This window comes from Drosophila subpulchrella, chromosome 2R (assembly GCF_014743375.2).
Source record: "Drosophila subpulchrella strain 33 F10 #4 breed RU33 chromosome 2R, RU_Dsub_v1.1 Primary Assembly, whole genome shotgun sequence".
Classification (NCBI taxonomy): Eukaryota; Metazoa; Arthropoda; class Insecta; order Diptera; family Drosophilidae; genus Drosophila; species Drosophila subpulchrella.
In genome coordinates, this window is record NC_050611.1 from 20077850 (window position 1) to 20103048 (window position 25199).

At 39.6% G+C, this 25199-nt stretch overlaps 2 protein-coding genes and 2 long non-coding RNA genes across 4 annotated transcripts; all 4 read right to left on the bottom strand.

Annotated features, from left to right (window-relative positions):
- Positions 1 to 2382: 2382 nt before the first annotated feature.
- Positions 2383 to 3992, bottom strand: LOC119550995. The gene is made up of 4 exons (XR_005219515.1): positions 3871 to 3992; positions 3716 to 3819; positions 3404 to 3664; positions 2383 to 2966 (listed from the first exon to the last, which is right to left on the bottom strand). It is a non-coding gene; the product is annotated as an uncharacterized LOC119550995 (long non-coding RNA).
- Positions 3993 to 4929: 937 nt separating this feature from the next.
- LOC119550377 (kinesin-like protein Klp59C) lies at positions 4930 to 7055 on the bottom strand. Its single transcript, XM_037859024.1, has one exon. The coding sequence runs from the start codon at positions 6881 to 6883 to the stop codon at positions 5027 to 5029; it is 1857 nt and encodes a 618-aa protein (XP_037714952.1). The 5' UTR covers positions 6884 to 7055; the 3' UTR covers positions 4930 to 5026.
- Positions 7056 to 8796: 1741 nt separating this feature from the next.
- Positions 8797 to 9726, bottom strand: LOC119551065. Its single transcript, XR_005219524.1, has 2 exons — positions 9074 to 9726; positions 8797 to 9012 (listed from the first exon to the last, which is right to left on the bottom strand). It is a non-coding gene; the product is annotated as an uncharacterized LOC119551065 (long non-coding RNA).
- Positions 9727 to 10256: 530 nt separating this feature from the next.
- Positions 10257 to 12015, bottom strand: LOC119550922 (glycerol-3-phosphate dehydrogenase [NAD(+)], cytoplasmic). Its single transcript, XM_037859938.1, has 7 exons — positions 11713 to 12015; positions 11442 to 11648; positions 11033 to 11221; positions 10793 to 10976; positions 10566 to 10719; positions 10413 to 10505; positions 10257 to 10351 (listed from the first exon to the last, which is right to left on the bottom strand). The coding sequence occupies exons 1-7, from the start codon at positions 11929 to 11931 to the stop codon at positions 10321 to 10323; spliced, it is 1077 nt and encodes a 358-aa protein (XP_037715866.1). The 5' UTR covers positions 11932 to 12015; the 3' UTR covers positions 10257 to 10320.
- Between the last annotated feature and the right edge of the window lie 13184 nt (positions 12016 to 25199).

Sequence of the window (25199 nt, forward strand, 5' to 3'; positions counted from 1 at the left end):
ATTTTTGTCTTTTTCATACAAATTTTTTCCGACATTGTCACCTTCAAAAAATCATAAAAAATATAAGAAAAATGATTTTTGAAAAATTCTTTTTGCAGTTACTATTGTTTTTGTTTGAAGAAACTTTTTGCATCAAAAAATTTAAGTTTTCAAGACGAGGAAAAAAGTTTTTTTTAAAAATTTCAAAGTTGATTTACACAAATTCGTCCTTTTCAATAAGTACTGAATGGGTAAAGAAATGTATTGTATCATTCAAACGGCATTGAAATTACCTTTCCATTGATGCCTATAGTTTACAAGAAGTAAATTCAAGTTATGAGTATACTTAACTTTTATTTTGTCAAAATACATATGCCGACCAGTGTATATCTCTCAATTTTGCAATATCCTCCAGCCGAAGCCATTAGTGCCTCTCACTTTTCCGACTGCCGCGAGCAAAGTTTTCCCGGCCAACATAGTTTCGGTTACATTCTCAAGAGGTGGGAAAGAGGAGAATGCGATGGGCTGCGAGTTCTTCAGTTGCAAAAGTGCATTAGACGCAAAGTAATCGATACTCAATGGAGGAGCATCTCTGCCCGAAATGCTTTAAGCCTTCAATCAGAAGATGTGTTTGAGTTATCGCCCCGCTATTTCGGGGTTTTCCGGGGTGGTGGGAAATTTGTTTAGCCAACGTTAAGTTTACGTTTATAGGACTTATCAGTTTCCCCAAATTGAAATGTTTGCACTCCGCTGAATCTGCACGCGCTTCCTTCCGGTTTTGTTTACTTTCGCGTGGCGTGTGTGTGCGTGGGTTAGTATCTGTGTGAGTATCTATGTGCTTATCGAATTTACTTACTTATTTAGGTGGCTATGTTAATGGCGTATTAGAATGCGAAAGAGGGTGGGGGGTTTCTGGGGGAGAATTCTGAATGCCATCATCTAGCCGTTTGAATGCCAGGTTAGGTAAACACTTGTGAAATGAATTAACTTTAAGCCGCAAAATTTGTGCTCTTGTGTGGGTGTCCCTGTGTGTATTTAAGCGCTTGTGTGAGTGTGCATATATAAATGCTCGTAATTGTTTATTTACATAACTTGACATAAGATTAAAGACGCTTTTGATTAACGATGCGAAAGACAGCAGGGACTTAAAATTAAATTGCAAACATTAAATTGTTGACATGCGAAGATGGAACCCAACGTAGGTGTCGTCGTTCTAAGGATAATACAAAGAATATTCTATTCCATTCCAGTCTGTTTTTGTGATTGTCGAAAAGATTTATGGTAAGTCAAAGTTAATTGGTAGAGATGCGTTCTTAAAGAGTAAAAATAATATAATATATTTATCAACAAACGACTTTAAAATGTAACATAACATCACAAAAGTTCTTGATATAGATCCAGAAAACTCACTAATTTAAATAATTGCCATTTGCATTATGCAGACCCCATAATTCGGGTGACAGCTTTTTAGAAACATTTTCCCGATTTCAATTAGTGTCAAATGCGCAGGAATAACAAAATTTGCTGCTTCATCCATATTCATTCAGCCCAAGGCATTTATGTGCGGATTTGCGCGAAAAAATGCCAAAAAGTTAGACGACTGGGCGGGGGGGGGGCAGATGGGGAGTTAGGGAAAAGCCGCCCTAAGCCATAATTTAATATATTGACACAAAGCTTTGTCGTAAGACGTGTCTTGGCACCATCATAATCCCCAATATTGTATATTGACAGCTGTCAAAGGAGCCACTTCCCCACTTGCCTTCATCCAAACGAAAAAACCACAGAAAAACTGCGAGGAAAAGTAAGTTTTTGGCTTAATGCGCAACTATGCGGAAAATATTTGCGCTTAGTTTGAGTTCGGCATAGGAAAATGTAGTCACACACATGAGCCCCGGCTACGTGTGTTGGTCGCAGGACATGGAAGTAGATGTGGAGGGGGGGCAGGTCCTTAAGCCCGGGAAACAGGTTGGCCCACAAATGAACTGGGCCAGAAAAAAAAGAAGAGCGAGCTAACTTTAAGACGCCGGCATAAAAGTCCTGAGACATCTTCAATCGGCGGAGATTACTCCGGGGCGAAATTCAAATATCCTCGTTGCTGGGTTCCTTTTAATTTATTAAATGAATATATTTATTGAGCGGTTGGAATAAGCATATTTATAAATTGCACTTACATTTAATGCTGCTCATGAGAAGTACTTGATTTTCTTAATATACCTCGTGGTCACAGTATTCAGTATTCAGTATTCATTCCACACCCTGACACAAAAACACAACACATTTTTTTAAAGATAATTTTTTTATTTTCCATTTAATTGGGTTATTTGGCCTTCTTCCGAATCATCGTCATCATCAGAACTTATAAATTCTTTTGACTTTGGTTTCCTGAACAAACAATTATCATAATTATATTATATTATATCACAATTATAATATTTATTATTTCTTTAAACGCAGCTCTGTTCAGTTTCAGAATGGCCCTCCAAGTAGGTACGTTCGCGAGTCCTCCAGGATCTGTTATCAGGAAACTCTTGAAATAGCCCAGGGATCCTACGAAGTCCTGGCGGTTGAAGCAAGAATATGGTTCGACTTCCGACTGAGAATGTTGTTAAAGAGGGAATCTTCCTCGGAGCTGTGCTGGGTGATGGTATCAGGGCGAATACCTTTACTAAGCATGCCGCCCAGGATCTTCAACAAACCATAGACCGTTTTTCGTTTTTTATTGGCGAACAAACGCCACATTGTCGTCTGCTTGACGATGGTCCTTGTAACGGTAACTATGTCGATATGAAACTTGGAAAGTTTGGTAGCGGAGGACATAGTCCACTTGCTACCGGTTAAGTGGACAGGAAACACCTCGTGGAGTCATTGGAGCATACTACTGGTATTCGGCATTTTACTAGCTTGGATGATATTGGCGCTTAATGATACTCCTTCACCAGCTCCGAGGTCCGGATCATCTTATCCGTCATCTGCGGCCACTCGATGTACTGAAATGGAGAAATAATGTTAATTTATTATGGTTAAAAGGATTATTAGGATAATCCAGTTGTGTTTTTAAATGGGGTAATGTAGAGGAGACCCATCACAAGATGCTTCCCTGCCTATGCAAAAAAACCAGACTCCTTAAAAGAAGTATTGCATTTTACCTATGAACACTATGAGAACCTCATCTGATCATATTCTCTTCTACTCCGGTTTTAGCATTTTTTAAGTCGAATAATACGAATTAAATTTCATCGGACTACAATATCATACAGCTGCCTTCTACGGCAAATAAATGTCAAAATAACACATATGTGCTGGTAAATTGAAATGTGATATTTTCTTAACATTTCTGTAATTATTTTTTAGTTTTCTAAAAAGCGGAAAACTCTATGGACAGATTGAAGTAACCTGCAAGGTTGGGCTTGCCGAAGTTTGATACCTTTTAGTACATGGAATGGCTCCAGATGGCGGCCAAGATCATCAGTAGTGTGCTCCAGGGGTTCCAGAAGATATTTCCTGTCCAACTAAACCCAGTATCAAGTATACTATGTCATCCGCGACCACTCCGTCCAAGTCCCATATCGACATCGCTATCGAAACTAGGAGCATCATCAAACAAATGAAAATATGGCGTTTGCTTGCCCATATGAAACAAATAGTGGTCGGTTCGTTTTCGTTTCTGGGCTGCATGGTTAAATATCTGTGGGAAAACACCATTAGCAAAAGGATAAGAGTTAAACAAGTGCTTTACCTTGCTTCTTGCGATCTCCAGGTGGGTTGCCTGGGAAATATTTACTTGGCTTGGCCTGTGGGGCCCTGCGTTGGTTGGCGTTCCTGGGCGGCATGGTTAAATAGCTGTGGAAAAACACCTTTAGCAAAAGGAAACGAGTTAAGAAAGTGCCTTACCTTTCTTTTTTCTTCGAAAAGAAATTAGAGAAAATTTTTTCAGATAAGCGAACTGAATCGGCCGACACAAATGAAAAGAAAGTTGGAACGGAAATGACTAAGCACGTTGACATTTAGTGATGCGTTGCTGAGCAGTGTTCAGTTCTATCGATAGATCGCATTTTCCAACACTTGTCAGTTCAGAGAACTAGTTCATCTACAATTTGAAATTGTATTTTTAAAATACCAACATAAATGAAAACAACAAAGCAGTTTTACTGCGTTACATTTCTTCTTTCTTCTTACGATCTCAAGATCCCTTTTAGCCCTCCAGTGGCTTGAAAATGTTTACAAGCTTGGCCTGTAGAGCCCTGCTATGTTGGTGAAACAGACCGCCAGCAGGGTATTGGCCCTGATCAGATCCTCTTTGTAGGACTCTTACGGAGTTGTACACTTTTTAATGCCTGCCTCCAGGAGCTTCGAAAAGGTCTCCCTTAGTCGGAAATTGCTTTTATTAACATAAGATTAATGAAGTTGAACAGAAACCTTAATAATTGTCAGTAAGTAAGTAGTACATAATGGTTATATAAACAGTAAATATTGTATAAACGAATATCTTTACAATACCATTTGTTCTAGAGGTTCAGAAAACATCGCTTTTTCGATGTTTTAACAGGCAAACATTGATGAAACATCGAAAAACATCGTTGTTTCTCCACCTCTAATGTGTACCCGAGTAAATATTTAATTTCAAATGTTAGCTTTACGCGTTTTAGAGTTTTCATTTAGCTTTTTCCTTTACTTGGTTTTCTTTTGTTTTGATTGGATATGATTCGGTTCGAAATGTCACATATTATGGTAAATGGATTTTTAATTTTTATTTTCTGAATTTTTTTTGTCTATCAGAGTTTATTAAGTCAGAGCTGAACTGAACGTAGGAGACCAAATCGAATTTCATGGTAATGGGAATCCGAGTGAAGATTGATGCAAACTATGCGGTAATTTGATAAAAATGTTCAGCATAATTATCGATCCAAATGTTCTCGACAACGGATAAAAAGCTAGGGGCCAGAACTCTGATTTTTTTCAACTTATTTTAGTTTTATTATGTACACGCAATTTTGACAACCTATTTAATTTAGAGAAGAAATTGTTGTAGAAATCGATGGCACAAGATCTAGGGAAAGTTTTGGCCTCTAAATTGGGCCAGGGATTTGGCCAGCATTATAGAAGCTTCCTGGGCGCGTCGTGATTTCCCTTGGATCAACTGTCGTCCGGAAGTGGGATAGGTGGATTCAGATCCCTGCTCGGGGACCCTGTTTAAATCGTTGGTGGTGTCAATAACTGCCTTTGCTGGACTCGAATGAATTTCCACTCCTTCGAGCGATTTGGACGAGGGAGATGGATAGATATTTTCGATCTGCGATTGATGTAATATATCTGGCAGGGAACTGCTTTCGAAGTTGGAAGCTGTCCTTATTAGTCGTTTTGGGGATACAGAGTCCACAGTTAATTCCTTCACCCGATCTGCATAGCGTAGGGTATTCAGAGTGTGCTCCACCGAGTGCAAGCCGGGCGAAATCATGGCTATCATGCAGGTCTTGACCTTCTTGCCCCCAATAAAGGAGTCCCGCAGGACCTGAGTGAGCTTGGAGCCCCGAAAGGGCAGATGACCCGACTGGCGACCCAGAGCCCGAATGCATTCCTTCAGGACCAGCAGCGATTTGTTGATCTCCGATCCTTCCATTCGGGTCACCCTATCCGCCGAGCTATTATCCGCACCCCTTTCATTTCCGGCCAAATCTATTAGCGAGAATTTTCCATGCAAACGACTATTCGCAGAGGATCTCAAAGCGATTTGAAAGACTGCATGGGATCGAGAGGATTTGGCATTGGCCGAGGTTTGACCAGAGGTTCGAACACTGTTTCCTAGTTCCAGTAAGGCCAAAACTTCGCCAGTGCTATTGACAGGATTCTCTGTGAGGCCCACCACTTGCACCTGCTGGTTGCCATCTTCCAGGACTCTTAATTGCGGCTTACCCGGCATGAGGAGATCATAAACCCGAGAGCCATATATCTCGAAGAAACTGCAGGAGACTTTCAACTGGAGCTTATCATAAGAAGGTGACTTAAGGGTGCTAAAGACATCCCCGGCTGCCATGGCATAGATGCCATCCAGGGAGCTCTGCTGCCTTCCGGTAAACTCACCACCCATCGTGTGGGTCTTACCACTTCCGGTCTGTCCGTAGGCGAAACAGGTGGCCATTCCGCCCTCGAAGATGTGTCTTATCAGGGGACGGGCTGTATATTCGTATACCGTTCCATTAGAGCAATCCTCATTGAAGACGTAATCGAAGCGGAAACTGTGGTTTTCCAGGAACTTGACCAGGTTCACATGCTTTCGTGGCTCGTGGACCACTAGCATGTCTTTTGAAGGTATACTAACCACATCCAATTCCCCATCAGCCAGCTCCTTGCGTCTCAGTGGTCTCTTCCTGACACAGACCACAATTTGGTGTTCCTTGGGGGGAATATCGGTGGTTCCACTCTTGACTGGATGGCTCTTCATCTGGAGGCGTTGCAATCCTATCATCCTGGCTATCTCCCAGTTGGGATTCCCGGGATCTTCACTCTTTTTCTGACGAACCTGCGTTTGTGTTTCCCGCCTACGTTCCCTTTGTTTTCGCATCCTTTCCACCTGGGCTAGCACATCGTCCTCCCTTGGTGGCGCCACCTGGCGGGGCGTGGCAGTGGCCAATCGAGGGGGGAAACTCCCCGCTGCCATGCGTTGTTTCATGGAACGCGGTGGTATGGAAGCCAAGGTGCCACTGCAACGTGGAGGATCAAAGATCTGGGGGTTCATCAGGATCACCAGTTCCAAGGGCAGCTCCTTGCCCCGCACAGCATGTCCTTCGGGCCACTCCACCGTCACCAGATTACTGGCACCGCCCTCCAGTTTGGTAATCCCCGCCAAGTGGACTCGGCCGTCCGAACGGCGGATAAACACCTTCTGGTTGATCGACAGCTGATCCATGGCCAAAAATAAATCCGAGATCCCGCAATCCCTGTCTGCCGACGCTCACTTTCTTTCGATTTCTGCAACAAATTTAGATCTTATAACTGAAAATTTTCACCAAATACGCGTGCATAATATTTGGGCCGAATCCAGAGATTGCCGATTTAATGTTTTGTTTTAGCTGACAAAAGCTAAAAAACCAAAGTGACAAACAAGTCAAGGTGTAGAAAACATATATATTAAATTTTTTATTAATTTACATTTTAAATTTGTTGAAAATAAAAATATTATTTATGAATTTATTTTTTGGACTGGTCTAGTTAAAAAGTAGGGTCTTAAAATAACACTTATTTGCAATTACTTATGTCTTATTTTTATACTGAAACTAGAAGAGCGGTTTTATTTGACTTTTAAAATTACAAATCTCAGTAGACTTTTCAAAAAAGATCATTTTTCTCAGATACCTTTTTTATTCGGTCCTTGGTTAAGTTTAAGAATCGTTTTTCCTTCATAAATAAATTAAAAAACCAATATCTTACAGTTCCAGAACCCTTATTTTGGGTTTTCCCGTACCATCCCAGTGATATCTATTCTAGCGAGGATTGTTTTAGGTATTTGTTCAATTTGGGGGCAAACAAGAGGCAGCAAGAACAACCGAATCAACAAACAACACCATTCCGAGGGCCTCTCGTCAGTCGTCCTGTGTGTATGTCCTGTGTATTTTCTGTTTGCCAAGTGGGTGGTCATGAAATGAAGCATTCTTTTACCAGAGAGAGAGACGGCCATATGGGTGGAGAAAGAGATGGATAGAGAGGGAACAAGTTGCAGATACGTTTGCATAAGCCGAGACGTGTGTAACGTACCAAATTGTTATTTATTTTTTGAAGTGCCTGCGCCACTGCCTCTGTATAAAGGTGTATCTGTGGAATTTGTAGCTGAACATGGTATCTGTGTTCCTGCCGGCAAATGTATGGGTGTGGGTATGCACAGATACATTGCTTATAGATACGTGCAACTTGTTTTGGGTCTTCACTGGCGTCTTGTTTGCTATTTGACGTCACATTTTGCCAAATTTACCGTGTAATTATCGGCAAAGGCGAAGGGAAGCAACGGAAAAACCAGGAAACCCAGCCCACCGCCCACTGAAAAATGCAACAAGAAATGGGCAAATAAGTGGAGTTTTCCCGGTCCTGGTCCCATCCAACTGATATGCAAATTTCCATAGCTTTTTCTGTTTGCCCGGGACCCCAGGCATATATTTGTTTAACCGTAGTCAGAGCGAACCGGACAGTTTGATTTCGTTTCGGGGATTTCCATTTCATTTTTACCCACCTGGCCAACCATTTTGCACCTGCACGCATCCAACACGTAAGCTGAATATTTGCTATATGCTTGCCTAAACTGCAAATCTGAAATGAACTAATAAACCAATTGAAATGGAAAACATTTGCCCTGTTTTACACACGCACAAAAAATTAATTCCAAATAAATTGAAAAGCCATTGGACTGGACGTGCATTAATTTTGCTGCTCTCCGAAAAATAATGTATGCATGAATAATGAAGAAAATGATTTCATGGATATAATCTTTTGATATTGTATTGTATTCTATCTTTTCCTAGTAATCTGTTTTCCTCGACCAGTTTCAATCATTTTTAAATTTATTAATAAATAATTTACATACATATTGTTACACACGAGCAATGCATTAAAAAAACAGCCTATCACAGAGTGCAATCATACACAATAATTGTCATTCGGCACGGATTAAACGCTGTTTGCTAATGTAATCAAATTGGACAATTTCGACATTTGAACTAATCCGTTTACATAATCCGGATGCAATCATACCCCCGCCCGCTGATTACCGCCTTTGTTGCTTTGATTTAATTATGCCTGAAAAAATTCACACGAAATTGCAAAGCCGAAAACTAAATGAATTGCATAAATCATTTATTAAATAACAATTTCAAAATTGACTTTTATGGGCGGTGAACAGATTAAAAGGTTGCCAGGCGACGATAACATTTGCATGTGATAGTGGTAGAGTTGCCAGTGTTTCTTTGGATGATTAGGGTTCCAGATTCTTCCAGCATATAGACGAAGATTATCCGCTCCACTTTGTGTATTAGTTAATATCCCTGTTTTCTGATAGTGAGAAAATTAAAGGTTAGTTCCTGTTCTTGGTTACCAGTGAACGAAGGCTTACATGTGATATTGACGAAGATCCAAATAATTTCTTAGGACTTCAGATGGTTTAAGATTGTATTAAAATATAGATGAGGGTTCTTGGCTTCCAGAAGTGGTGTCTGCGTCTTGGTGTTGAGGTATACTGTGCATCCAACTGAGGATCCAACTGATTTTTCAGGTCTTCAGAAGTATCACATTGTATTAAAGTAAAAATCACAGCTTTCGGATCCCGTGGTTCGTAACATATCGTTTGGGTTTCTGAATCTTGAAATTTTCAATTTTACGAACTTTTTTGCATTGAAAGTAACGATCCGACTGATTACCAACGATAATTAGCACATCACGTAGTTCAACATTCTTTGATAATAGCTGGGCACAACTTTGGGCTTTCCAGGCACCCCTAAATAGTCAGTAATCATCTTTACCACCTTCCAGAATCCTGAGGTCTCACGATGTGTGATGAATACAGCATTTTGGAAATAGATCATCAAAGACACAAGTGCTAGCAGCGCCGCAGTTAAGATCAAATAATTCCTGACTGGTTTTCCTTGGTGTGGATCCATTGTATTGATGACCATTTTAAAAATATATATTTTTTTTTTAGGAAATATTTCTTGGATATATTTTAGATGTTTATGCTACGAGATCTTTCGTTGACTGACTGACTATTGCCTTACAAAGTCGTGTTGACATATAGAACTGTTTGACGTATAGTTCAGTGAACCCCTGTGGAGATCTCGATGAGTCCTCCAGTGGTTGCTCCCATTTCCTCAATTCCGATTGGAAAGCACTTCAGCCTCAATACAATGCTAAAAAATAAAAGAAAAACAACTACCGGACACCGAGAAACACACATAAATTTATAGTTGGGCCATGGAAAACAATGAGATGGAAATGCGGGGCGGCTTTCTTTTCCATTCATCCGGATCCGGATCCCCGACTGAAGTGATTTCCGTTGTTTTTCGATGTGCTGGGAGCGTTGGTGCATTCAATGGAGTGCACTCTCTCCGCAAAGGAATACTTGAACTGCAGCAAGAAAAGACGCACAATACAAATGTGGAGGGGCTTTGTTTGAACATCGAGCTGAGCGTCCTGGCAAATACCATATATACACTCATATACTCGTGTATATCCCCAGACAAAGCCCCAACTCATGTGCTCCATTTTGTCGGCTAAACGGTTAAAGAAAGAACGCAAATTTCTGTGTTGTTTGCTTGCAGTTGTTCTGGTTTTATTTAAATAATATTACACATTAAACGAAGACCCTCAAAGCTGGAAGGTATGGAGCGGGTGAAAGCTGCAGGGAAATTAATTATTAGTACTAGATCAGCAAGGGGTTCCAGGAAGATCCATCTTACATATCCTCGCGTGCCTTAATCAGAGTTTCCACCAGACGGTGCAGGGGATAATCCCCAGTGCAGATCCTGTAAACACAGGTAAAGAGAGGAAATCTGCGAGGAAATAATGTTTATTATAGCCTTTGGGTGTGTTTATCTTTGTATCACACTAACTTATCCTCCAAGCCCTTCTTTTTAAGCATATGGTGTACCAGTTCAGCTGTCACTGGACCCAATGGTTCATGTCCTGGTATAAGGATGTGCTCCAGCTCACTGAGAGGCTTTCCTGTCTTTACAAAAGCCTCGGCCAACTTGCGATTGCGATTGGCTGTTGGACAAAAACATATTTTAAAATGTTGTAGATATAGAAATAAATAGTTTATAGCAATTTTGTAAAATACCATAACAACTAGTGACCAAATCGGATATTCCGCAGGACTCAAAAAAGGTTCCCATGCGGCAGCCTGGGTAAAAAACATCCACAAACTGAAGCATCTCCAAAAATCCCCTCCGAATGATGCCACCCTTTGTGTTTTCATTCAACTCCATGCCATCTGAACAACCAGCCGCAAAGGCTATTATGTTCTGAAAAAAAGGAACAGGCTATGGTTGAAATTATAATTATTAATGCAGAAACGCACTCTCAAAGTGGAGCAGATCTCCACACAATCGGCATCCTCGGTAACCACCACACGGAAAGTGGGTGACTTGAAGATGTCGTGCAGCACTCGATAATATTTCTGATCTCGACAGCCCACTGTACCCTCGGCAAAGTGATCATGGGCCAGCTCGTAGGGCAAATTACAGCCCACCAGGACGGAACATGGAATCTATATAATTAATATAATAAAAGGAAAAAGATTAGAAGTCAGCGTAAGAAAATATGTAAGATTTTGAATCTATAGCTATCTGAAATTTCCAAAAGAAAACTGTATAACTATACAAAGAAGTCTTAAAAAATCCTATTTAAAATATACAATTTATAAGAAAGAGCTGGAATTTTGGTATGTTTATCTTGTTTTTCATTTTCAAAACAAAACCATCCTTAACCTTCAGCTGCCGCATTATGATCTGGGATATCAGAACGAATTGCCCATCATCTCCGCGCTCGAATCCTTTAATCAGGGAGACTGCGTGGGCAGTGGGCTTTACTTTCCCCAGCAGGGTTTTGCAGCAGCTACTGACGAAAGTGGGCGGAATGGCAAATATTATAATATCAGCATCCCTGGCCGTGGCCACTATATCATCCACGGCCACCTTGCAATAAAAAAGGAAATATTAGGCATCTCAACACATTGTCAATCAATCATGAAACACCCACAATATTTGGCGGCAGTTCAAAGTTCGGCATGTACTTGGCATTTATGTGGGTGGTGTTGATGATTTCGGTGAGCTTGCGACCGTCAACAATTTCCTCGTACACGTACATGGGCACCTTTTCGTCAAGTTGCTGCGAATTTATCACATTCCGGCCCACATTCCTCGCAATAGTGGTCGCCCAGTTTCCCGAACCAATTATGCAAATCATTATCTTGTCCATCGTGGGTAGTTAAATTTGGTACTTGTTGGTGAAATAAAATATTAAGTTTTTCTGTGTTTAGTTTCACTGACTTTAAAGTCTGTGGTGATTGTCACAATAAAATAATGGTGCATATTATTTAAAAAATAAAATATATTTATGCTATATTTATGATTGCCATAAATAAGTTCATTCGATTAAATTTCAATTTTCATAAAACACATGTATATGGATTAGTAATTGATAACATCCATTATGCTCACGGTTACACATATTCACTGAAATGCATTCAAGAGGCCCTTACTAATCGAGCGTAATTAATCTATTATGTATAAATAATGCGGTTAATTAATTGTGATGCGTTTTACAAACCTTAATCAAGCTAATTTACCCGCAGAAGTAAGTGCATTTCGGGTTGCGCGTATAAATTCCGTTGTTAGCCTTAAAAATTAATGATCAAATATATTGAAGCAAACGCCAGGGCAAATACCCAATCTCGTATTAATATATATGCATATTTACATGCATATAAGTTCCGTGTACATATATTGATTGAGTGCTGGACAAACAATTCATCAGCGAAGCGGGCGGGATAAAAATTACGTATACGGCACGTTCGCCAAACTGGCAGGGCCAATAATTAACTGTGGCAGCCGCTCTCCCCTTTAATTTCCAATATGGCTGCGTGTGGCGAAAGAAATTAAAGCTGATGCTGGAAAAACTTCATAATTCTCATATTTATTTTTTAATTACGCAGGCGTTGAAAAATTCTCCCAGAATTTTTCGGAGGCGGAGCGTCGGCAGCAGTGGTTATTTAAATAAAATATCAAATTGCCCAGCGTTGAAATGCAGAGGGCGAAAGCCAAAGTGAAAGTCCCATCGAAATCAATGTGCAAGAAAGTAAACACTTTGGAATTGTGCGACGCGCAGTTGGCCGCCCCATGGCAAGCCATCCCATCCAATTCCGACCAATCCGACCAGAATCCAACTGCAGCCCGGCCGCCCAGCGCCATCCACTCGACTATGAAATCAAAATGGATGATGGGCGAAATGAAAATGGAATTTTTAATGAGTTGCTGCCGAGGCAAAGGCCAAACGAGCTGCTGGCCGAACAATGGAGCGGAGACAAAACGATGGAAATGAGACGGTCCACAATGGTGGACTGGGGGGAGGGGGGGTGGAGCGGACCAAGGCCGATGCAGTCAAGTGGGGGGAGGGGGGTGCGACCCACTCCAGGCCCACAAAATCGCTGGACAGCACTTTAAAGGGCCACGGAAAACAAGGAAAAGGCTACCGAAATGACTAAAGTATCAGGTTCACATTTGCCAACGGATGATTGCAAAAAGTTGGAAATGGATATATTATAAAGTAATATGAATAACTTAACAAATAAATTGGATGTAAGGATTCATTTTACAAATCTCAAAATGAATTCTTAGTTCTGTATAATTTTATAATAAATGTTAGATGTTGATCCAAACGTTTAAGTTATGACCAATTAAGTTATTTACTATTAAATATAAACTAACTTAATAAGCTTGTCATAAACTTAGATAAATATATATCTTTGAAATATTGTGAGTAATTATAAAAAATAAATTGGATGTACATATCAATAAATATAATATTAAAAAAGAAATCTCAATTCTTCATAATTGTTTAATTGTCTGAAAAACTTTTAAATAATCTAAGCTAGCCCAAGATTTAAGTCCCACGTTTAAGTTGTAAGCAATTAAATAGTTTCCGCTTAAATAAACACATAATTCAAAACCTTTGCCAATGATAATTCGTTCATTAAAGCTCTTACACTTGGTTTCCTTTAATTAAAGTTAGTAAATGCGCTTAAGACTGAAGTAAAAGCAAGCCATTTGTGGAATTAAATTGCAAAACGCAGACAAAACATAAAGTCTCAGTCCTATTTAAAACCTGCAACTAGTCTAATGAAACACTTTGAAAGTATCCTGAACATAATTCCTTTTTTATTCCGTCTCGGGACCGTATAAATTATTCGCACACATGTCCTCTAGCCCCGCCGTCCTACATTAATTTCCGTTTTTATTATTTTATTCTCTGCTTCTGTTTTTTTCTTTATGCCATAAAGTAAACTTAACTTGGGCGCTTGACTTAAATCATCTCAGGGATACGCACATAAAGTTTTACCACGATTTTTTACGCTTTGCACCTTTCATATCTGCCCCGCCTTCCCTTCCCTTTTCTTTGAGGCAGTTACTCATATGATTTTGTGACTACAAAGTTGAATCGTAAATAAAATTATTCCATGTTTTTGTTAGCTGCAACGTGATTTCGAGTGCCTGCTTGGGAGTTGGGGTGGGGATCCAAGGGGGCGGGAATAGTAAGTAAACTTTCACTTTCTCTTAGCTCTAACTTTGAGCGAACTTTGCAATCTTCAGATAAACTAATTAGCCGGATGTGTGCTACATTTTTGCGATGGTATGTTGTATATCGATGTTTGTCTTAAAGGTAAACTGAATGGAATTAAGGAAAAGCTTTGTTATGTTCTAAAAAAGACTTACTAAAAATATAATTTTTAGGAACAGATTAAATAAGAATATAGTATTACCTAATATTATATACAAGTAGGTTATTGGTTATCATAGACTAGCTACTAGTAAGTGAATTAAAAAAATTCTTTATGGTTTCCAAGAACATAAGGATTGCTTTTAAGGATTTGAACCAGTATTACTAATTATAATAATAGAATTATATTTATAAAATTTGTATCTATACTTGTATAACTAAGCGAAACTGAAAAATGATATGTGGCCCCAAAAAAAAAACTGTCAGCTGTGATTTCATTTTAGCCATTTTGGCTGCCATTACATGGCACACTAAAAGTTTTTTTGTCCGCACTGCCCCTTTAAAAGGCATTAAATTACGCGCAAAGAAAAGTTTCTGGCCCCGAAGTTGAGCTGTATTCGAGTGTAAATCAGATACAGACACACAGATACAGATACAGATACAGATGCGGATACAAAGCGAAAGCTCTAGAGTGGAAATGACGAAGCCGCAGTCTTAGATTGCGTGCGAAATGCAAGCAAAGTTGGCTTGTTAATAGTGGGAAAAGGGGAAAGTCGGGGGAAGCCGGGCTAAAACTGCCAACTATGCAAACTGCCCGGCTGTGAATGAAATCGAGATAAACTACTCACAATATTTACTTTTAATTGGAGAAGTTCAAAGAATAAACAAATATCAAGGGACCGAGGGATAGAACGATGCGGCATTAAAAGTTTTTTGTTCTCTGTCCTTTTTGCCACCTTTCTCCCCACATTGATGGCCGAAATGAAACACATTGCTATGTACACGATGAGAAATGGGATATAAGATTTATTGGAATTAATTTAGAATATGACTAGGACAAATTTAATGGTACAAGATTTGAATTACATATATTGACACTATGAATGATATAAATATAAAATATATAAATATATAAAAACAGGAACATCTTGAAGCACTTTTAAAACGTTTCCAGAAGTATTTACCCTTATACTTTATATCTTTAAGATACAATATATAGATGTTTACCTTTTCTTGTTAGAATTAATATATAAATTAAATATTTTCTCTGTAGCTTTAGCTAAAATCCCGCGATTCAAGTTCATTAAGCTCCTTAAATGCGGCCCAAAAAGCCGAATTAATATTCCGAACAACATTTGCCGCATTCTGTTGCCCTTTCGCTCGCTCCCATTTGACAGGCGGCCAGAAAGTTGAGCTGGAAGTTCAAAGCGGCAGTTGGGTCAGGGGTCAAAGGGGCGTGGCAGGGGTCGAGGGGCGCGGCAGAGACGTCTGCAGTTGGCCTTTAATGTTCTCTTTTTTCTTTGGGTTTTTCTTTTTACGTTTGCCTAAATGGTAATTAAAATATGCCCAGATGGTGTCTGGATGTCCGTCAGCGCGATGAGATAGGGGATAAGTGAGTGGGCAGCTCGGAGTCTCGAGGTCAATTGCAATCAGAGAGTTCTTTTACCAGCACCTCCGTGCCCAGCGAGCACGGTCAAAGAGCAAAAAGGTCATCCCCAGATGCTACTTTGCAACTCTGCTTTGATTTTCGCCATTAGAAATTTTAATTGGATTCGGATTTATTCAGCCAATGAAATTAAAACTTTAATGAGCCCACTACAATTTCACACCCTCTTAAAATATAATGCAACAACATTTGTTATCCCCTGTGATATAGTGTAAATTATTTCACACTTGAATATAAAAAATTTATTAAAATTCCGCTGCATCACAAAATGTTTTACCGCATTACTGGGATATTCATAAATTTTTTCTTGCGCACAATGCGCTAAAAATTGTTTTATCTTTTTTACTATTAAAATATAACAGTTTAAGGCAAACATTTTTCCCAACATTCCTTAAAAGCCTATAACAATTATTTCTTTGCAAGTTACTATCCAAAGAATGCAGCCACAACCTTTTCCCTTCCCATTTTTGCACCCCTGTATTTCACATTTTCCAGTAGCCATTTAGCGAACTTTACCGCCATCTTTCATTCATAATTTGCTAGTCCTTTTTTGCCGCAGATTTTCCCCACACACATACTCATACAGAGGGGGCTGGAAAATGGCTGGGGGGGGAAAGCATCAGACGCAGCTGGGCGACAAGGGAAACTGTGTCAACGCAGCCATTTGGCAGCCGAAAACTCCCCGCTTTTCCTTGCCGTTTTCCCTGGGTCTCCATTTTTCCGCCACGCTGATGGCGACATAAATAGCACCGCTTGGATGATGGCTTATTCCCGCCACCACCCCGGGAAATTCCCCATTTCCCCGCCCGAATGTGGGCCGTATCCCCCAGGTAACGGGCAAACTGGCAAACTGGCAAACAGGTAACAGGCGACAGCCGCCAGTCGCTCATAAATGTAAACTTTTTGGGCTAGTTACATGTAATTATGCCATTTACTGGCAGCCAAGATGAGAGGACTTTGCCGCACAGTCTGTGTGAAAATCATCCTGCTGATGTCTTTTCACTTGATTGCCAATTTAATCGGCTAGCAATTTTCCGCCTTGCCTTGGCGCCATGATTAGTGGGCGTGGCCGAGACTAATTTGTGTATCAGTGCAAAAAAAGTAGATGCCGATGAGCGATTTTCCCAGTGAAAAAGGGGGGAAAATATTCAGAATGTCGGGCTTATATATTTATTTATATTTTTCCCCGTCTGACATTGGCGTGTGTGTATTTTCCGGGCTCACTGGCACACATAATTCAAATACGTGCCGTGCATATGTGGGGAAAATGGGGAAAATGGCATGCACACACTGACTGCAGTTAATCTTCGCTTAAGTCCTGTGTGCCTGTCAATATTTCCGTGTGACCAGGGATGAGCCTTTTTTGTCAGTGCATAACACTTTTTTCGAGCTCTTCTGTGAAAAGCTCTTTAATAAGAACTCAATAATTCTGGGGTAAACAGCCTTTGGCCACTAACTTTTTATTGGCACTGTATTTATGCATTAACATTGAGATTTGTATGTTCATCAAATTCAATTTGCATTATGTAAATGCCAAAAAAAATACCTACATGTTAAAATTTAAGGTAATTTTTAGCTTCATCAAATGTTTTTTCTTTAAGGTATTCATTTATTTTTTATGCCCCCTTTAAAAACAGCCACTTGCTCAAAAAGTTCATGGTAATTTGAGGATGTTGAACAATTTTAGGAATACACCATTTGCAATTTATCGTAGTTAAATACACTTTACCACGTTGGTAAATGTATTATTAATTCATTTGTAAATTTTTAATATGCAGTTATGAAATCTACTGAAAACCAAAATCTATTATTCCAAATAAAATGAAAACAGCCTTTTAAAGTCGAAAAAAATAGTACTTTTAATTGAAAAAGCTCGAATTTTTATTGAACCACTCCGAAAATAAAGAAAAGCACAAAAGGACAAAGGGGAAAATAGCATGAGCAGTCCTAGAACAAAAGGAAAAGCGTTTGCTCAGTCCTGCAATTTTCCTGTCATTTTTCTTTTTTACACCCACGCTCCTGCATTTGTGTGCGTGTGAGTCCGTGTGTGCACACACTTGCATGTTTGCTTAGTTCACATGAAGTCAGTTGTTAAATTGTTGGGGGCTTCTCTGGGGTTTTCGTGCCCTCTCTTTCACCACAACTGCTGCGCTCTCTTTCTTATTTTCAGGTGGTTCTGGCGGTTTTTCCGGCTTTATTCGGTGGGTCTTCCGTGCTTTTTTCGCCGCAGTTTTCCTTTCCTTCTTGGCCTTAACAAATAGACTTTAAATATTTTGGCACTGAATTTATCTGTGCCAGCGTGTGGGCGTTTACACATTCACAACCAGGTGTACAAGATTTATGACATTTGGCCGAAAGAGGAATGTAAATACCGCTTTCTATTCCGCTTTTTAGATTTCCCTTTTTCTTTTTTATTTGTATTGTGTGGGAGTTACCAAAATTATCCGTTTGGTTGTCATATCAAGGGACATTCGTTGTCCATTTTCAGGCACGTCTTATTCGTATTATTTTTTTGACACGAAATATCTTATGGTCACTTTCTGTAGCATACTTTTCGGGGAAATAAGTGGAACTAGCCGTGGGAAACAAAGGAAATTTTTCTAATATAATTATGATATATGATAATTCAAAACAGAGCAAAGGCGGAATCTTAAATGAAGTGATTTTAAACTGTATCCCTGGCATTTACATGGAACACTGCTCAATAAACAGGTTATTGATCAAATAGTAAACTATTATTAACAAAAGAAACCATTGATACCTATTACTTAAGTTTGTTGATTTTTTAAGGAGAAAGCATTGGATGTATCTCGAGATCTTAAGAAAGAAGAAAGGTAAGGCAAACTGCTTTATTGTTTTTATATATTTTGGTATTTTAAAAATACAATTCCAAATTGTAGATGAACTAGTTCTCTAATCCAACAAGTGTTGAAAAATGCGATCTATCGATAGAAATAAAAACAGTGCTCAGCATCGCATCACTAAATGTCAACGTGCTTAGTCATTTCCGTTCCAATTTTCTTTTCATTTTCGGTGTCGACCGATTCAGTTCGCTTATCTGAAAGGCATTTTTTCTCTGATTTTTTTTTTTAGAAGGAAGAAAGGTAAGGCACTTGTTTAACTCTTTTTTATTCGCTAAAGGTGTTTTTTCACAGCTTCCTAACCATGTAGCCCAAGAACGCCAACGAACCCACCATCTTTCGTTTTATATTGGCCAATAAACGCCATGTCATCCTCTGCTTGATGATGTTGGTAGTTTCGGGAGCGATGTCGATATGGGCCTTAGACAGAGTGTTCGCGGAGGAGATTGTATTCCTGATACTGGGCTTCAGTGGGCAGGAAACATTTTATGGAGCCACTGATGATCTTGGCCATCACCTGGAGCCAATCGATGTACTGAAACAAGAAAGGTAGCAAACTTCGGCAAGCCGAAGTTTATACACCCTTGTACGTTATTTCTATAGGACCATAAGGCTTTCCGATTTTTAGAAAACTTAAAAATAATGTCAGAAATATTCAGAAAATGTCTAATTTATTTTCCGATCCTTCCTATAGCAGCTGTATTATATTGTAGTCCGATTCTTATTACATTTTATTCGTAATTCTGAAATGTTTAAAAATGCTATGTACCGGATTAAAAGAGAATATGATCAAATGAGGTTCTCTAATCCGAGTGTTCATAGGTAGAATGTAATCCCTCGAAGGAGTCCGGGTTTTCTGCAAAGGCAGAGAATCCTCTTTCGTTGGGTCTTCCACACATTACCCCATTTAAAAAACACAACTGGATAATCCTTTAAGCCATAATAAATTAACATTATTTCTCCATTTCAGTGCATCGAGTGGCTGCAGATGACGGGCAAGAAGATCCTTACCTCGGAGCTGGTGGAGGAGCAAAATATAGCGCCAAGATTATGAAAGCTAGTAGGATGCCGAATGTCAGTATGGTGCTCCAATGACTCCACAAAAAGTTTCCCGTCCACTGAAACACGGTAGCAAGTTTACTATCTCCTCCCCGACCACACTGTCCAAGTTTCATATTGGCATCGCTTCCGAAACTAGGAACATCATCAATGTAGAGGTTGTGTGGCGTTTGTTGGCCCATATAAAGCGAAATAAGATGGGTTCGTTGACGATCCTGGGATGCATGGGTTATCAAGGGATTCGCCCTGATGCTATCACCCAGCACAGCTTCTGGCCCTGATCGGACGTGGGTGCCTCGCCTTCAATCGCCAGGACTACATAGGATCCCTGGGCTTCTTCAAGAGCGTCCTTAAGCGCCGTCTTAATAGGCCACTGGTTTTGGAGGACGAGTGATCTGGACAGTGTCCAGTGCTTCTTTAAGAAGGAGGAGAATAGCTGCTGTCAGAATTTCTTACTTGGATTGGTCATTCTGCAGCTGAATCAACCGGACCCACAACATTAAAGGGTATAAGTCTCCTCAACGCTGCCTTTCAAAATGATGAACGGCATCCGGCAGTTCTAAGAATTCTTGCTACCTATTACTATTCCATTGGCGATCACTGATGACTGTTACTCTGAAGAAAGCAAAATACCACTTAACCATTTTAAATGTACAAATTAAACAAACAATAAATTGTATTAATTTCCTGTCACACTAGGACAATTTAAACAATTTTTTAACATTGTTATGATTTTTTCATCGAACCGTATTTTATTCTCCGTTTGAGAGGTCCTCATTATCTGTTGAATGAAAACGAGTAACGGGTATAAATCCTCGTTCTCTTTGAAAATTAAAGAATAACAAGCATTACATTTAATAAAAATTGTTTAAGCACATTTATAGTATTTTTAGTTGCATTTTACAGCACTTACCTATATTTCAGTTATTGATTTGAAATATTTACGCAACACCGTAAAAGCTTAAACTACGATTTAGGGTTTGGCGATTTGGTGGAGTTTGATTAAACTTTTTGCGTATTTCACTGCAGCAAACGAAAAATGTATATAAAACTTAAGCAATTTTAACTTCTTTCGCGAATCGTTTGGCCTTCCTCTTCTCCTTATTTTGTTAGTTATATATGACTATGAATTTATAACGAAAAGTTTTGCATTTTGCAAATCATTTTTAACACCTGCGGCAGGGTTAAAGTTCAGTCAGCAAGAAAACTTTGCAAATTAGTAGTCCTGCGCTGTTTCCTTTTCCTTACCTGCTGTTCATATATTTTTATATTTCGCTCAGCGCAGATTTCATTTAAAATGAGTTAACCTGTTAATGGTGCAATGATGGAGAAACAGGGCAAATGTATTCCAGGCATGACTCGTAAATTAGTTTGCTGTCAGGGAGGAAAAAGGCCTAAGATATCCTGGAAAGTGGGTGTCTGAAACATATAATTCGGGGTCACCGAGTCGATCGGCTGAACTGCTGACCATAAGCAAACACCAGAGATTTATGGCTAACTAATCGACACTGGCCATCCCATAAATCTAGCCACGGTTCGAATGTCAAATGGCCAAAAGGCCAGCGAGACGTAAGCTTCTCGGCCAACAAGGCAAATTAAAGTTCGGACCCAATAAATGTTAATCGGTTGCTCTTTGTCTTTTTCTGAACCTGCCTTCCTCATCCTTTCTTAATTTCATGGCCTTTCTTGGTTTGCTTTTTGACCATTTTGATATATTATATGTAGTTTTCCAAGTTAAGTCAGTGGGTAGAAGGTTAATGACGTATTTAACACAGGAGTTATAAAATTGCATATACATAAGAGAAATGGTTTTATAACTAGAAGTAAATGTGCTTTTATTTCAAACCATACTTTCACTACATATTTATACCCGTTACTCGTAGAGTAAAAGGGTATACTAGATTCGTCGGAAAGTATGTAACAGGCAGAAGGAAGCGTTTCCGACCCCATAAAGTATATATATTCTTGATCAGGATCACTAGCCGAGTCGATCTAGCCATGTCCGTCTGTCCGTCTGTCCGTATGAACGCTGAGATCTTGGAAACTATAAGAGCTACAATACTGGGATTAGGCATGCAGATTCCTGAGATTCCTGCGCAGCGCAAGTTTGTTTCAGCAGAGTGCCACGCCCACTCTAACGCCCACAAACCTCCCAAAACTGTGGCTCCTACAGTTTTGATGCTAGAACAAAAATTTTAACTGAAATGTATTGTTCTCATCAATACCTACCGACTGACCTAAAAAAAAAGTTTGCCACGCCAACTTTAACGCCCACAAACCGCCCACAAACTTCAAAAAATCTTAAATATGAACGCGGATATCTCGGAAAATATCAAAGATAGAGAAACGAGATTTCAGATTTAGATTCCGTAGGCTTGAGCGCAGCGCAAGCTTATTACGCGAAAATGCCACGCCCACTCCAACGCCCACAAACCGCCCAAGTCTGTGGCGCCCACAATATTCATGGTAGATAAAAAATTTAAACTGAAATGTATTAATCTCGTCAATACCTATCGATTGATTTAAAAAAAAGTTTGCCACGCCCACAAACCGCCCAAGCCTGTGGCGCCCACAATTTTCGTGCTAGATAAAAAATTTTAACTTAAATGTATTGGTCTCGTCAATACCTATCGATTTAAAAAAAACTTTGCCACGCCCACTCTAATGCCCACAACGCTTAAATCTGTCTACCGCCGGTAGGTGGCGCATTTGCTGCTTGCATATCTCCATTTTCCTTTGGTCCCTTTAGCTGAGTAACGGGTATCTGATAGTCGAGGTACTCGACTATAGCGTTCTTCCTTGTTTTAACTTCTAATTAATAGTTTTCAAACAAATGCAAGCATTTGTAAATAAAATGTACTAATAAACATGTTCGTTCCTTCCTGACAAGTAAGTTATAATAAATGTTATTCAACTCAAGCCTCGAACAAAAGAAATATGTTTTACTTGATGTTCGTGCATTTGTACATTTGCCATGTTTACTAACTGTTTCGGGCAGGTGCCAATGATGGCCGAGTGTTGTTGAATTTATGGCCAATAAATTAAAAAACTTTTGCAAGGCCAGACAAAGCACGGTACCTGGAAAGACATTTGCCCAACATTAATTGAAAAACCCCGACTCCTGGTCGTGTGGCTGAGCATATCAAAGGTAATTACGGATGCCGTTAACAGCAGCCAAATGGCTAAGATACAAACACAGCCCCATACCATTCGCCCCACTCATCTCATTATTTAGTTAATTATATGTTTGTGCGCCGGCAATTAGAACTCAGATTTCATTGTTGGCCAAAAACCATTTTGTGGCCTACTCGGTTGCCTTCAATGAGGCCGATGATGATGATGATGTCCATGAATGACTGCCAACGCCGAAAGGGCCAGCAGGCAACTGGCTCCGCTTTGCCTTGCTCACCGCAAACTTCTAATTAATTTGAAAGGAAACATTCGAAACGCCTTGTGTTGCGGTTACAGCAGACCCTCCTCCCAAGTCCACCCCATGAAAAGGGTCATAGACACATGCGAGTGCGGGGGAAAAGCTCATCAGAATCGAGGCCATTAAATGTTTCAATGTTAGCAATTGCTATTATGATCAAATTTCTATAAATTGGCCAACAGATTCGTCACGACAACTTAAAATAAATTGCTTATGAACTAAGCAAGGCCGAACAAACTGTCCGAACTATTTATCTTGGCCAGCTGAAAGTTGGACAACTCTTGGCTCTTAACACACTTAATCAACAGGCGGAAAAACCCGAAATATTTGCTGCCCACGGACCACACACAATGCATTAAAACTGAACTGAAAGTGAAATTGTTGGCAATGCAACTTTTATTTTTAGGAATCCATTTTGGTGTGGTTACATCATTTCGAAGGCTCAACCCAACCCCCTCGCTCGCCTGCTTTCCTAATGTTTGGAAAAGCGGCTTGAGATTTTCCCCGAAAAGCCTGGAAACCGAGAGAGAAAAAACAACAGCAAGCGAAAAAGTTTCGTTAGCTGTGCCAAATGTTTTTATAAATTAGTTGGAAAGTTTTAATAAGCTTAAAATAGTCTAATTTTTTGCAGCCCCTTTTTCAGCTGTCTTGCTTTTAGCATTGATGTGGGTATTATGGGTTTGATGTTGGAATGATATATATGGATTAATTACTAAATTAATTCATTAAATTAAAAGTGACATAATGTATCATACTTACATTATTCAATGGTAAAATAAGTTTAATCCAGGAGTAACAAAGTTGTTAAATTAATAAACTATTACATTTCTCAATATAAATTTAGCATTATTCATTGTTAAACATAGAAATATCAATTTCATTTAAACATTTTAATTTGCTTCATTTAATAATATGTTAACTAATTGTTAAGATAACATATTTAGGACTTGTAGATACTCTACATATACATATGAATTCAAGACCAAAGCAAAACTGACTCTTACCTGTTGGTTAGAATGAGGTTCATTATAATAATGTCAGTGGAACATGTCAAGAGACCTGACATGTCAACCGCAAGATAAACGAAATTCGTTGCCAGAGGAGAACGGCATCCAAGGACATCCAAGGCCCAGTGGAAAGTGACCACAAAAGATCGGGGGAGGGCATCTCCATAAGTAATTAACCGAGTGATAAAGAACCTGGCCCCGGGGCAATACAAGTTGCCATTCAAGTCGGCGACAACGGCTCGTCATTAGCGGCCGAAAATGTTGCATTTAGTTGTGGGCTTGATGAATATGGTTAATTTCACTGTACATATAATATATATATACTTCTGAGTCTGGGAAATATGTATTTGTCCCAGGGCAGCGATGACAGCGCCTGACCAAGACACATTTTTCGTTTGTCCTCTAATTGCATATCTGAGGATGGTGATTATTATGGAGATGGCGATGGCGATGACGATGGCGATGGTACAATTACCAAGGCCCCATGCTGAGCCGAGCTCCGTTTTGATGTCCTGGCCAGAAGGAGATGCCCTGACCATTGACCATTGGACAGTCGAGGCCGGGTTTTAGTGTCTAATTAAAAGCAACAGCAACTGGCCTCTTAATTTATGCTCGTTCAGGGACAGGTTCCGAGAAAATCCCCCCTCACATCCGGCTTTTCCATTCGGTATTTGCATGTTTGCTCTCCGGATGCCTAATGTTTTTCGCCTTGAAAAGTTTTCGGCATAAATCGTGCACTTGGCTCGTAATTCGCAGCTGTGTCAGAAGGTAAAAGTTTCGAGGAGTAAACTGCATGTTTCGTGTCTCTCAGCGCGCACACCTGATATTACCTTTGTTTTTCGAAATTTTTAAGTGATGCAACTGAATTTATTGTGTGGTCTAATGACTTTTTACAGGATTTTGTTTTGTAAAAGGTCCATTTCATTTATGATACATCCGTTACTCGC